The sequence below is a fragment of the Phyllobates terribilis genome, unplaced genomic scaffold (genome assembly GCF_046119375.1).
Source record: "Phyllobates terribilis strain yellow unplaced genomic scaffold, ASM4611937v1 Scaffold_5__5_contigs__length_657084704, whole genome shotgun sequence".
NCBI lineage: Eukaryota > Metazoa > Chordata > Amphibia > Anura > Dendrobatidae > Phyllobates > Phyllobates terribilis.
Window position 1 is genome coordinate 254,410,143 of NW_027362765.1, and position 14,528 is coordinate 254,424,670.

The 14,528-nt window shown below is 41.5% G+C and overlaps 1 protein-coding gene across 1 annotated transcript in view; it reads right to left on the reverse strand.

The window, feature by feature from the left end:
- The window catches only part of FDXR (ferredoxin reductase), a 53,098-nt gene that overhangs the window by 18,652 nt on the left and 19,918 nt on the right, over positions 1 to 14,528 (reverse strand). The window contains exons 4-7 of the mRNA XM_073684061.1: positions 5,522 to 5,644; positions 4,014 to 4,127; positions 3,196 to 3,297; positions 2,077 to 2,184 (exon numbers count right to left, since the gene is read on the reverse strand). Coding sequence (XP_073540162.1) covers positions 2,077 to 2,184; positions 3,196 to 3,297; positions 4,014 to 4,127; positions 5,522 to 5,644 — 447 coding nt within the window. The remainder of the gene's footprint in view (positions 1 to 2,076; positions 2,185 to 3,195; positions 3,298 to 4,013; positions 4,128 to 5,521; positions 5,645 to 14,528) is intronic.

Sequence of the window (14,528 nt, forward strand, 5' to 3'; positions counted from 1 at the left end):
CGATTTTTGGGATTCAGAATAAACAAAAAACAACAATTCAGGAATTTTTCTTTTCTTTTTATGCCATTCCGAGTGCGGTAAAATTGATAAGGTAGCTTTTTCTTCGGGTCAGTGCGTTTACAGCGGTACCACATTTATATAGTTTTTTATGTTTTGGTGCTTTTGCACAATAAAAACTATCTTACAGAAAAAATATTTTTTTTGCATCGCTTTATTCTGAGAGTTATAACTTTTTATTTTTCGGATGACGGAGCTGTCCACTATGCTGTAACATCTGGCAGCTGCGTTTTGGACACTGCATAAATACGCAGCGAGTCCGGAACGTAGGAAGAAGAAGGAAGAAGAAGTAGAAGGACAAGGACAAGGACAAGGACAAGGAGAAGGAGAAGGAGAAGGAGGACAAGGAGAAGGAGAAGGAGAAGGAGAAGGAGAAGGAGAAGGAGAAGGAGAAGGAGAAGGAGAAGGAGAAGGAGGAGAAGGAGAAGGAGGAGAAGGAGAAGGAGAAGGAGAAGAAGGAGAAGGAGAAGGAGAAGAAGGAGAAGGAGAAGAAGGAGAAGAAGGAGAAGAAGGAGAAGGAGAAGAAGAAGAAGAAGAATTATTAATGGTGCTCTCTAGGAACAGAAAAACATTAACTAAAGGAAATGTCATAAATATCATGTCAAAATTATTTGTCTTTTCTTAGCAGGTAATCACTAAAGACTTAACCCCTTCATCCCCAGGCCATTTTCAGTTGTTTTTTTTTTCTCCGTTTTTTCTTCCCCTTCTTCCAAGAGCCAGAACTTTTTTATTTTTCTGTCAATAAAGCCGTATGAGGGCTTGTTTTTTGTGGGACGAGTTGTACTTTTGAATGACACCATTTGTTTTACCCTATAGTGTACGGGAAAACGGGAAAAAAAAAAACAGGTGCAGTGAAGTTGCAGTTCCCCAATTGTTTTTATTTATTTACCATGGTTCACTATATGGTAAAACTGACCTGGCAATGTGATTCCCCAGGTCAGTACGAGTAAGCAGATACCAAACACGTATAGTTTTTTTTTTTTTATTAAAGCGGTGAAAACATTTTTTGGAAATTTATATGAATAAAATTTTTTGCTTTTGTTGCCATTTTCTGAGACCCGTAGCATTTTCATTTTTCTGGATATGGGGCTGTTTCATGGCTTATTTTTTGCGCCCTGAGCTGACGTTTTTATTGACACCATTTGGGGGTAGATACAATGTTTTGATCAATTGTTATTGCATTTTATTACAATGTTGGGGCGGCCCAAAAAAAAAAAAATGTAATTCTGGAGTTTCGATTTTTTTCCTCGTTCCGCAGTTTATCGATCGGATTAATTTATTTTATATTTTGATAGATCGGACATTTCTGACTGCAGCAATACCAAATGTGTGTTTTTTAATTTTTCTTATACATGAACTGGCCAATTTATGTGCTAAGTATTCTCGTTTTTTCCTATTTTCTAGAGCAGTAATGCAATTCAAATTTCATATATTTCATGTTTGCATACTATAGTGCTACACAATGCAACTTCATTTGTTATATATGGAGATGGCGGCTCTTAGTTTGCACCTGTACACACCTGGAAGTGACAGAAAACAAGTGAGCTCACAGACTCCGGTACTATTAACATTCTAGGACAGGTTTCTGTCAGTGTAACAAGACGACAGGCATTGTAAATCATTAGTGATTACCTCCATAGACAAAATGATTGTGATTTTCTAATTCAATGTATTTAGGAATTAATTTATAATAACATTTCCATTTTCAATTCAGGGAAAACCCCATTAAAATCATAGTATGCTAACTTTTATTAATTATAGATTAGAAGTTTGAGTTTATACAACAAGGTGTATATCCTGCTCGACACGAAGCAGGCAGCACTATCTAATTGCTCGAACCTAAACTTCATCTTTCCCCTATATCTGAACAGAGCGATATGCTGAAGACGTATTGTACTGGGTGACATTGGTTCTAATGTGTCATAAAATCCAATTGTGACTTGAGTGAGTTATTACAAGTTCTGAACAGAAATTTCTTACAGTTCTATTAGAACGAAATATACCAAAAGTAAAATGTACCTTTATCGTAAATGCCACTTGTAGGGGTCCGCGGCGTCCAACCAGCCAGACTTTCTTGACTTTACTTTGAGACAGGGCTTCAAGGGCAGGCTGCGTGACATCTGTTTTCTGTACAAAAAAAAAACACAACAGTGTTTAGGCCAACGATTAAGCAGCCATTTTTAGGACTCCTTTAAAAGGAAGTCTGTCGCCCCCAAAACTGAAAATTAACTATTCAGAACTTCGTATAGGGAACTTAGCCCCCATAAAAGTCATACATGTACTGTAGATTTTAGTAAATGTGTCTTATTACATATGTAAATGAGGGAGCTTCGGTGCACCTTTCCACCCACTGAATTACAATATTCTGCCCCTTGGTGATTGCACGGCCTCATCCAATTCCACAGCCCTGCACCCACTGACACTGTGGGGTCCAGCGCCTGTGTACACATATCAGTGTGTGCAAGGGCAGCGTTCTCATCATCCTCTCCTGTGTATAGTGGCTGCTCGCTATACACGGGATCACAAAGCAGTGGCGACTGATGCTAACAGAAGCATGAGAACTTGCACAATGTCAGTATGTGTGTGCTCTCGTCCTCCCACTATTGTCACCGCTCGCTACACACAGATCACAAAGCAGCATGTGGCCGCTCCACACAGTAGAGGGAGATGAGAGTGCACATACACCGACATTGTGCGCCTTCTCATCTCCCTCTCCTGTGTGTAACAGCCACACGCTGCTTTGTTATCCTATGTGTAGCGAGCGGCCGCTATATATGGGAGACCGGGGTGAGAACTCTGCCCATGCACGCACTAACGTTGTCAGCGCCAGTATGTGCAGGGCTGGGGATATAGATCAGGTAGTGCTCAAAATTGATCGCTGCTAATCCTCATACAGAGAGGGGTGGAGTATTGTAATTGATGGGGTGGAAAGGTGCACAGAACGCTTGGCCACACCAAGGGTGCACCAAAGCCTTTTCATTTCCAGATGTAATAAAAACTATTTTTCTCTTAAAACACATTTACTAAAATCCACAGTACATGTTTGACTTTTATAGGGGCTAAGCCCTCCATATGTAGGTCTGAATAGTTCAGTTTCAGTTCTGCGAATGACCAGCTTCTTACTAAGCGCTCACTGACCTTTAACAGCTCAAGTGGGGAAAGCAGCATTCTGCCAATGTCCAGAGCAACATTTCCTTGTCCTAAGATGACAGCCGTCTCACTGCTCAGGTCTGGGGATAACTGGAACAAAGAGAACATCACGTATTCCCTTCTATCGCATTTTCTGCAGGCTGTATGATCCTTTGCAATATGTATAAAGGCTGGAGGGTTTATGTTATAAAGATCCGGTCTGTTACAAAAATAAGCTAAACTAACAGGATGTAGGAGTGTGCAAAATAGTCCCCAGACTCCGATATCAGGTGCCATTGCTGCAGGGATGAGGCTGTTAGCTTACACGCACGTCTATATGCACAGGCTCTGTACACACAGCACATCCTTATTAATATGTTCCACTGTAATAAAGAGCATATGCAATAGTTTGGACACCCTGAGATCAGTGCTTAGCACCAACTATATTATACATTATAATATTGTCAGGATTTGTAAGCCCTAACATATATTCACAAAAGCTGATAATGGCCCAGGCAAATTTCCATTTAAAGACCTTGGATTCTCCATGACCTTAGATTTCCTTCGCAAGATCCATGTTGATAGAGTAGATGTTATATGTGCGCTCTCAATTAATGATACCATTTAAGCTTTACATCAAGTGTATTAAAATCAACTGAATTTACTGACACCTTCTACATCACATTACAGTCATGCACTTAACTCCTCAACACCCAGATACCCCAAAAGAAATAACTACAATTATTTACATCCCACAGTTAGGTTTAGAAGTTATGTCCTCTAGTAAATAAGCAAAAAAGAAGGCCCCACAGGTTCCAGAAACTCACATATCTATTGTCCGGAAGTCCATTGTACCAGCCCACAAAGTCTCTGGCTGAATATACGCCCGGAAGATGTTCTCCAGGTATCCCAAGTTCTCTCTTTTCTTCTGCTCCATAGCTCTGTAGGAAAATTAAAGTCAAATTATGCCTGCATTTTTTATAGTCGTTAGCATAACAAAGTGTTTTCACAGCTACTAAATTTCACAGAATGTCATAACTTTCATAGAAGAATTTAGAACAAAGAACTATTCAGGAGTGTGACTAAGCTGGGTGGAGTGTCTTTTACTTATTACGCAACTACCAATTCTGCTATTTGCTATTACAAATAATATTGTATAAAAAGCTAATAATATTTTTATACAAAGCACCTACATTCACAAAAGGTATAAAATATCAAACACTCCTTTAAACCTTGGAGATTGTTGGAAATCACAAGCCTGTGTATTACTTCTATTCTCACCGGCCATAGACTGAGTCCCAGAAACTAAGTTGAAGTTAGGGCTGTTCTAACATAGTGAAGAGACACTACTGACACTTGAAACAGAATAATCCTGCCTCATGTCCTGCCATGTTACTGATACAATTTACGGCTGCACAATTGTATTTGCCTTCATTTAAATTGATCAACGCATATCACATCAATAATGTATTAGTAGAGTGGTATTGGTTCTGCGAGAAGGGGAAGACTTTTCGAATTTCATGCAACCCCTATAAATAAGTGACCTCTGCAAAGATTGCAGTCCTTTACTAGTCACCATTACATTTTCTAAATTAACTTAGATATCTGTAGATATGTTACTTAGTTGAGAGACTAATCCAGTATCATTCTTCTAATCCAATATCAATGACACTCAACAATACGGGATTTTAAAGAATTCTGGATTGTGAAGCTCAAATAAGACAGAGATGCTCCAGGGAGCCTAAAAATAATAAAGTAAGCCGCCATCACTATATCAGAGGCGCCTTCTAACTCGACAGACTTCAACCACTGGTCCTGAGAGACTCTCACATTGTCCTACAGTTCTGCCAGTCTATGAGAATTGCCGAAGGTATACACGCCACGTTATGAGATTTTCCTTTATTACTCTGATTTCAAGCAGTCACCTAGGCTGTATGCTAGATCCCAAGCACCAAAGACACTGATGCCAAGGCAATTAGTAGGCAGAGTGAGAGCACTAAATGCAGAATGCTGTTTTACAAGTCAAATATAAAAGCAGGTTATTTGTCATCAAGAATAGCTCACATGCTGCTTCTGCACAGGTAACCATATGCCCCCTTCACCCCAAACAGGTGCACCCACACCAGCTCTCTGGTAACATATACTCCTTGTAGGAGCTCATCTCCCATTTGACAGCAACTTTACAAGATAGGATCTTTGCAGGAGAGGCATGATACAGTCGGACTGACAACTGTAGTGAATGATCTGTCAGCCATTTCTCCTGCCTTTAAACCTCTAATGGGAGACCAATGGCAGCAGCATTTGAGATACCCTCTTATGGTCCCTCAGCACTTACCAACACTACAGCATGATAGGCTTCCTGCAGCTCCTCTACTGTTACATCTCTCCCCACAGTCACATTTCCTAAGAAGCTGCAGCGCTCAGAGCGGGCAGTTTGTGTAAAAGTGTTGATAACATTCTGTATGGAGAGAAAAGCAATGTGACAGTATTAATGTATTTAGTATATAGTACTGACCATGAACGCTTTCCTAATAATCTTTTCTCTCTTACAATATGGATTAAATGGGCAGCACGGTGACGCAGTGGTTAGCAATCCAGCCTTGCAGCGCTGGGGTCCTGGGTTGTAATCCCACCAAGAACAACATCTGCAAGGAGTTTGTATGTTTTCCCCGTGTTTGTGTGGGTTTAGTATGGGTACTCTAGTTTCCTCCCACACGACAATGACATACCGATAGGGAATTTAGACTTGTGAGCCCCAATGGGAACAGTGAGAATAATATATGTAAAGTGCTGCAGAACATGACTGTGCTATATAAATGAGTAAAATAAATAATAGATTCAATGAAGGAACAGAAATGTAAAGAATGAAGTATAACTCTTCAGACCTTCAGATGTGGACAACATTGTTGGTACCCTTCTATTAAAGTAAGAAAAAAAACACAATGGTGACTGAAATAACTTGAAACGGAAAAGCAATTTTCAACTTAAATTTACTGAATATCAAATAATTAAACTCACACTTGCTTTTGAATTGTGGTTCAACAGAAAATGAAAAAAAAAAAAAAAGCAGCAAACTAATGAAAATTACCTGGATAAAAATGAAGGTACCCCTAGAAACGGTTGAAAATAATTTTACCACAATTTAGTGACAAAATGTACAATTGGTGAAAGGTTGAACTTGATGGACCTAGGTCTTTTTTCAACCTTTGTAACTATGTAAGAACATGTTAAACCAAGGCGTGTCAATTAATTAGCATAAAAGGTGTCTACAAACTTGTAATCAGTCAATCTGTCTATTTAAAAGGGTGAAAAGTAGTCACTGTGCTGTTTGGTGTGAACCACACTGAACTGGGACCAAAGAGAGCTAAGGAGAGAATTGTCTCAGGAGATTAGAAAAAAAAAGATAGACAAACATGTTAAAGGTAAAGGCTATAAGACCAACTCTAAACAGTTTGATGTTCCTGTTACTAAAGTTGCACATATTATTGAGAAATTTAACGTCTTCAGGACTGAAGCCAACCTCCCTGGAAGTGGCCGCAGGAGGAAAATTGATGACAAATTGAAAAGATGGATAATACCAAGGGTAATCAAAGAGCCCATAACAACTTCCAAAAATAATAGAGATGAACTCCACGGTCAAGGTACATCAGTGTCAGATCGCACCATCCGTCACTGTCTTGGCTAAAGCGGACTTCATGGAAGACAACCGAGAAGGAAACCACTGTTGAAAGCAAATCATAAAGTGAAATTGAAATTTGCCAAAATGCATAATGACAAGCCAGGGGAGGAGTCCTGAGGAGATAATTTGCATATTCCCACTGCATTTTGGGATAAGTGAAGGGTCTCCGCGAGCTCAAAGAACACTGGATTTTGGCCGTTGGAGCTGAAAGGAGGACATCGGTAAACCGTGCGCCTGCCGGCGTGCGAATTTTGGAGCGTTTTTCACTGTTTTCATAACACATTAACAATAAGAACATGGAAGAGTCCAGGAGCCATTTGGTGAGCTGCATATCCTGCTACATGTTCACAGACTTGCCAGTGGAAAAGCCAAACTTCACATGCCAGAAATGCAAGCTTGTGTCCCTGTTGGAGGAAAAGTTGCGACATCTAGAAGAGAGGTTAACTACCTTGAAAATCATTAAGGAAGGTGAAGAGTTCTTAGACAGAGCAGAATTATCTCTTCATGATTCAGAAAGAGAAGAAATTCGAACTGCACCTGGCGAAACAGAGGAATGGAAGCATGTGACCGCGAGAAGCAAGAGGATCGAGAGGCAGTCAGCACCCATACTGCTCAGGAACCAGTACCAGGCTCTTACGCAGGAGAACCATGAAGAAATACAGCAAGGTAAGACTTTGCCCACAATGAATAACCTTGTAAGCCCTCAGAATCCTCCTGGATGGAGAAAGAAGAATGTTGTGAAGGAAAAAACAGAGAGTGGTGGTCATGGGGGATTCCCTGTTGAGAGGAACAGAGGCCGCTATTTGCAGACCAGACATAACCTCAAGAGAAATGTGCTGTCTTTCAGGAGCATAAATTAAAGAGGTGTCTGACAGGATATCAAGACTCTTCAGACCTACAGATCACTACCCATTCCTGCTAATCATGTGGGGACAAATGACACCGCAAGAAAGGACCTGGAAACCATCTGCAGTGACTTTGAAGACTTAAGGCCCCGTCACACTTAGCGACGCTACAGCGATCCCGACAACGATAAGACCTGTCAGGGATCGTTGCTGCGTCGCTATGTAATTGCTGGTGAGCTGTCAAACAGGCAGGCTCACCAGCGATCAGGGGAGCAGCGACATCGTGGAAAGAATCTTTCCACGATGTCCTGCTCCTGGTTACTTAGTAACCCGCTGTTTATCATGGTTACCACTCAGCTACAGTGAGCGGGAGGTTACCGCTCACTGTAGCAGAGTGGTAACCATGATAAACAGCGGGTTACTAAGTGCGCGTGTGCCCCTAGTAACCCGATGTTTATCATGGTTACCAGCCTGATCGCTGGTCCCGCTGGTCACACACAGCGATGTGTGCTGACCAGCGGGAGGGCAAAGACCAAAAAATGGTCCAGGACATTCTGCAGCGATCAGCGACCTCACAGCAGGGGCCTGATCGCTGCAAAGTGTCACACATAGCGACATCGCTGTTGCGTCACCAAAACCATGACTCAGCGGAGATCTTGCTAGCGATCTCGCTATGTGAGACGAGGGCTTTAGGCAAGAAAGTGAAAGAATTGGGAGCGCAGGTGGTCTTCTCATCCATCCTCCCAGTGGATGGCCATGGAACAATGAGCTGGAATAAGATTCTACAGATGAACAACTGGCGACGATGCCGTCAACAAGGATTTGGATTTCTGTATCACGGAATGAATTACCTATATGATGAACTACTTGCTAGAGATGGGGTGCACCTTACGAAGACTGGAAAATGTGTATTTGGAAGTCGCCTTGCTACACTCATCAGGAGAGCTTTAAACTAGAACAATGTGGGAAGGGAAGCAAAAGGCCAGAAAAAGCTATACAGCTGACAAATACTATTGAGATCTCTGCTACTGGAAGTGGAAAGAAAGAACAAAGACAAAAAAATCTAAATAATAAAAACATGGGAGGAAGAGAAACCAATCACAAACTAAAATGTTTTTATACAAATGCACAAAGCATGGGCAACAAACAAGGAGAATTGGAACTACTAACGCAGGAAAAGGAATATGATGTCATTGGAATCACTGAAACTTGGTGGGACGATACACATGATTGGAATACAAGGCTAAAAGGATACAACTTATTTGCAAGAAACAGACTTGATAAACGAGGAGGAGTTGTCGCATTGTATGTTATAAAAGCGTATATCTGAACAGAGATTGAAGCAGAGACTGGGAGTTCTGTGGAAACTGTTTGGGTAAGAATACAAGGAGAGAACAATGGAAAGGACCATTGCAGCCATTTACTACAGGCCACCTGGGCAAGCTGAAGATATGGATGAACTCTTTATGTATCAAATGACCAAGTTCTCCAAAAAATATGACGTAGTGGTCATGGGAGATTTCAACTATCCAGACATTTGTTGGGAATCTCTCTCAAGTAAAACTAACAGGTCAAGCAAATTCTTATCCTCTCTTGCGGACAACTTTATCTTCCAAAAGGTAGGGGAGAAAACAAGGGGATCTGCTACTTTGGATCTAATCCTTATAAACAGGGAGGAAATGGTTGAGGAGGTAAAAGTGGCTAGGACCCTGGGAGGCAGCGATCATGCTATTATAGAATTTTGGATAACTAGAGGAGGAAGACATGTGAAGACTCAAACTTCAAGGTTAGATTTCAGAAAGGCAGATTTTAAGAGACTCAGAAAGAGAATAGGAGGGATCCAATGGCTGGATGTCCTTAAGGACAAAAATGTCCAGGAAGGATGGGAAATTTTTAAAATTGAGATTCTCAAAGCACAATCGTTAACAATCCCGAAAAGTAGGAAGAATGGGAAGCATTTAAGGAAACCAGGATGGATTAACACAGAACTTAAACACATCCTAAAAAGAAAGAAAGAAATGTTTATCAAATGGAAAGAGGGAGGCATATCTAAAGAAGATTATAATGCAGTCTGCAGATCCTGTAGGGCACGTATCAGGTTAGCTAAAGCTGACAATGAATTAAGGCTTGCAAGAGATGTCAAAAGCAATAAAAAGGATTTTGGGGGTATGTCAAAAGTAAAAGAAAAGTCAAAGATGCTATAGGATTTTTACAGGATGAAAATGGTGAAATGGTAAGAAAGGATGTTGAGAAGGCTGAACTTTTTAATTCCTATTTTGCATCAGTTTTCTCTCAGAAAGAAAATGTAACATCAACTGATCTTCACTGTCCTATTAAAGGAATAGAAGAATCCAGGTTATCTGTAAACAGAAAGATTGTGAGGGAATATTTAGCTAACATAAATGAGTTCAAGTCTCCAGGTCCAGATGAATTACACCTCAGCGTGCTGAAGGAGATCTTAGAAGAAATTTTAGAACCACTCTCCATAATCTTTGAAAATTCTTGGAGAACAGGAGAAGTCCCAGAAGACTGGAGAAGAGCAAATGTTGTTCCTATCTTCAAAAAGGGGAAGAAGGTGGACCCAGGGAACTATAGGCCGGTGATTCTGACTTCTATACCACGAAAGATCTTTGAACAAATTATTAAACAACATGTATGTAAGTACCTGGACAAGAATGAAGTGATTAACCAGAGTCAGCATGGGTTTGTAACTAACAAGTCATGTCAGACTAACTTAATTTCCTTCTATGACAGAATCACTGACTGGGTGGATCAGGGATATGCTGTAAATATAGTATACAGTGCTGGCCAAAAGTATTGGCACCCCTGCAATTCTGTCAGATAATACTCAGTTTCTTCCTGAAAATGATTGCAATCACAAATTCTTTGGTATTATTCTCTTCATTTAATTTGTCTTCAATGAAAAAAAACACAAAAAGAATTGTCCTAAAGCCAAATTGGATATAATTCCACACCAAACCTAAAAAAGGGGGTGGACAAAAGTATTGGCACCCTTTGAAAAATCATGTCATGCTTCTCTAATTCGTGTAATTAACAGCACCTGTAACTTACCTGTGGCACCTAACAGGTGTTGGAAATAACTAAATCACACTTGCAGCCAGTTAATATGGATTAAAGTTAACTCAACCTCTGTCCTGTGTCCTTGTGTGTACCACATTGAGCATGGAGAAAAGAAAGAAGACCAAAGAACTGTCTGAGGACTTGAGAAACCAAATTGTGAGGAAGCATGAGCAATCTCAAGGCTACAAGTCCATCTCCAAAGACCTGAATGTTCCTGTGTCTTCCGTGCGCAGTGTCATCAAGAAGTTTAAAGCCCATGGCACTGTGACTAACCTCCCTAGATGTGGACGGAAAAGAAAAATTGACGAGAGATTTCAACGCAAGATTGTGTGGATGGTGGATAAAGAACCTCGACTAACATCCAAACAAGTTCAAGCTGCCCTGCAGTCCGAGGGTACAACAGTGTCAACCCGTACTATCCGTCGGCGTCTGAATGAAAAGGGACTGTATGGTAGGATACCCAGGAAGACCCCACTTCTTACCTCGAGACATAAAAAAGCCAGGCTGGAGTTTGCCAAAACTTACCTGAGAAAGCCTAAAACGTTTTGGAAGAATGTTCTCTGGTCACATGAGACAAAAGTAGAGCTTTTTGGGAAAAAGCATCAACATAGAGTGTACAGGAAAAAAAGAGGCATTCAAAGAAAAGAACACGGTCCCTACAGTCAAACATGGCGGAGGTTCCCTGATGTTTTGGGGTTGCTTTGCTGCCTCTGGCACTGGACTGCTTGACTGTGTGCATGGCATTATGAAGTCTGAAGACTACCAACAAATTTTGCAGCATAATGTAGGGCCCAGTGTGAGAAAGCTGGGTCTCCCTCAGAGGTCATGGGTCTTCCAGCAGGACAATGACCCAAAACACACTTCCAAAAGCACTATAAAATGGTTTGAGAGAAAGCACTGGAGACTTCTAAGGTGGCCAGCAATGAGTCCAGACCTGAATCCAATAGAACACCTGTGGAGAGATCTCAAAATGGCAGTTTGGAGAAGGCACCCTTCAAATATCAGGGACCTGGAGCAGTTTGCCAAAGAAGAATGGTCTACAATTCCAGCAGAACATTGTAAGAAACTCATTGATGGTTACCAGAAGCGGTTGTTCGCAGTTATTTTGGCTAACGGTTGTGCAACCAAGTATTAGGCTGAGGGTGCCAATACTTTTGTCCGGCCCTTTTTTGGAGTTTTGTGTGAAATGATCAATGATTTGATTTTTGCTTCATTCTCTTTTGTGTTTTTTCCTTGCAAGCAAATTAAAAGAAGATAATAAGACCAAAGAATTTGTGATTGCAATCATTTTCAGGAAGAAACTGAGTATTATCTGACAGAATTGCAGGGGTGTCAATACTTTTGGCCAGCACTGTATCTTGACTTCAGCAAAGCATTTGACAAAGTATCTCACACCATCCTTATTGAAAAAAATGACCAAGTATGGAATGGACAAGGCAACTGTTAGGTGGATTCATAACTGGCTTAGTGATCGGACTCAAAGAGTGGTCGTAAATGGCTTCACATCCAGTTGGATGAATGTCTCAAGTGGGGTACCACAGGGCTCTGTCCTGGGACCTGTATTGTTCAACATCTTTATCAATGATTTATATGAAGGAATTGAGGGTAAACTGATTAAATTTGCTGATGACACAAAGCTAGGAGGGATAGCTAACACTAGAGAAGAGAGAGAAAGGCTTCAAAAAGACCTAAATAAACTGGAGCAGTGGGCAGCAACTAACAGAATGGTTTTTAACAGGGAAAAATGCAAAGTACTACATCTGGGCAATAAAAATGAAAAAAACATATACAGAATGGGAGGAATAGAGCTAAGCAACAGTACATGTGAAAAAGACTTAGGTATACTAATAGATCATAGACTGAACATGAGTCAACAGTGTGATGCAGCAGCAAAAAAGGCAAATACAATTCTGGGATTGTGAGGTTCTGAGACTTTCTATCATGTTTTTTTCATGTTGTGCTTAGATCTTGTTTTTTCCCTGCAGCCATCTTGCTTTCTGTTTTGTGCATCCATTTTGCCCTCAGTTGTAATGGAGTCTTCAGCCTCTATGTCTCCACCCTGTTTTTCTGCCATTTGCACTTAAGCAGCCTCAGCTGTTAGTTCAGTGCTTCTGAATCCTGTCTGCAGCCAGTCTGTAACATTGCTTCCTGAAGCCTCTGGACTAAGCTCTTCAAGTCAGCTTCACTCTCTGAGGAATCCTCATAGTTTACCTGCCTGTCTGAAGTTCCCATTTATGGATCTGAGTCTTCTTACCTGCTGGATCACTGGACTACTGCTTTACTCAAAGGACTTCTCAGCACCCGTAAGAGAGACTTTGCTTATTGCTTAAAGACTGTCTTTTGTTGTTGTGCCTTTTGCAACTCCGGGGAATCCGGGGTTAATCCAGTTACACCAGGAGGTGTTCCCTTTTGCTCAGAGACTTGTATATTACTGTGCATCTGCTTGTATGACGTAATACAAGAATATTACTTTATCAAGACCTGTGTTTCTTGTACTTCCTTGCACTCATGCCAAGACTCCATATACACTGAATTCTACACTTTACAAGATTCAGAAGCCACAAGATGGAGTCAGCTGGGTCTGGGAGTATTGATGCCCGCATTAAGAAATTGTATGAGGTGACTAACTCAATCCTCACTGATTTGCAGACTTTAAAGGCGAACTTTGCAGGTCTGCAGGATCGTAGCGATCACAGCCTACAGGTGCTTGGTCAAAATTTTCGAGATTTCTGCACCCGGACTGAAGGTTTGGAGGAGTTAGTTCGTGCACCAGTTCCTACGCCGGCATCGGGCCTCCCCAAGTTACCACCTTTTCGCTTTGGCGGAGAACGAGAAAAATTCAGGGGATTCCTCAATCAATGCAAACTGTTTTTTGCCACCCAGGCATCACAATACCCTACTGACCGATCTAAGGTACTAACAATAATCATGCTTCTCACTGACAAGGCCCTAGCATGGGCGAACCCTTTGATTGAGACTAATGATGCATGTCTGGACGATCTAAATACTTTCATATTGGCCCTGGGGCAAATGTTTGATGATCCCAATCGCAGTGCTACAGCAGAAGCTGCCATGCTAACCTTGCGTCAAGGTAAACGCTCAGTAGCAGAATATGCGCTGGATTTTAGGAGATGGGCCCTCGACACTACTTGGAATAGCTCCGCCAAGAAATCCATTTTCCGGAAGGGGTTGTCTTCTGAAGTTAAAGATGAGCTCGCCCGTGCTGACCCTCCCACTGCTTTGGGAGATTTCATCAATTTCTGCATCCGGATCGATGCCCGGCTTACGGAACGTAGACAGGAGAGATGGTCGGCAATTAATCGGGTTAACAGATACCTTCCTCCCTCTCCAACTAGAGACTTTGTTCCTCTGACTCCTCGAGAAGCTGAACCTGAACCCATGCAAGTGGACTCTCTACAGAAACGGGTCAGTGACGCACGTAAGGAGCATCGGTTGAAGGAGAATCTATGTTTCTACTGCGGTAAGTCTGGGCACTTCATTATAAACTGTCCCAGCCATTCCCGTAAGGCTACTGCTGCAGTTATACACTGTGAATGCTGTGAAAAGGGGTCTGTGATGGCGGCTCGGGAACTCTTGTCTGACCCGGCTGCACCTATAGATATTGACTATTCAGACTTAAACTCTGTCACATCTGAGCCTGATTCACATATCAATGCTGCAATTTTTCCGGTTTCCTCTGCTGTGTCTCGTCCGAACTGCAACAAGAACAGTTCTCA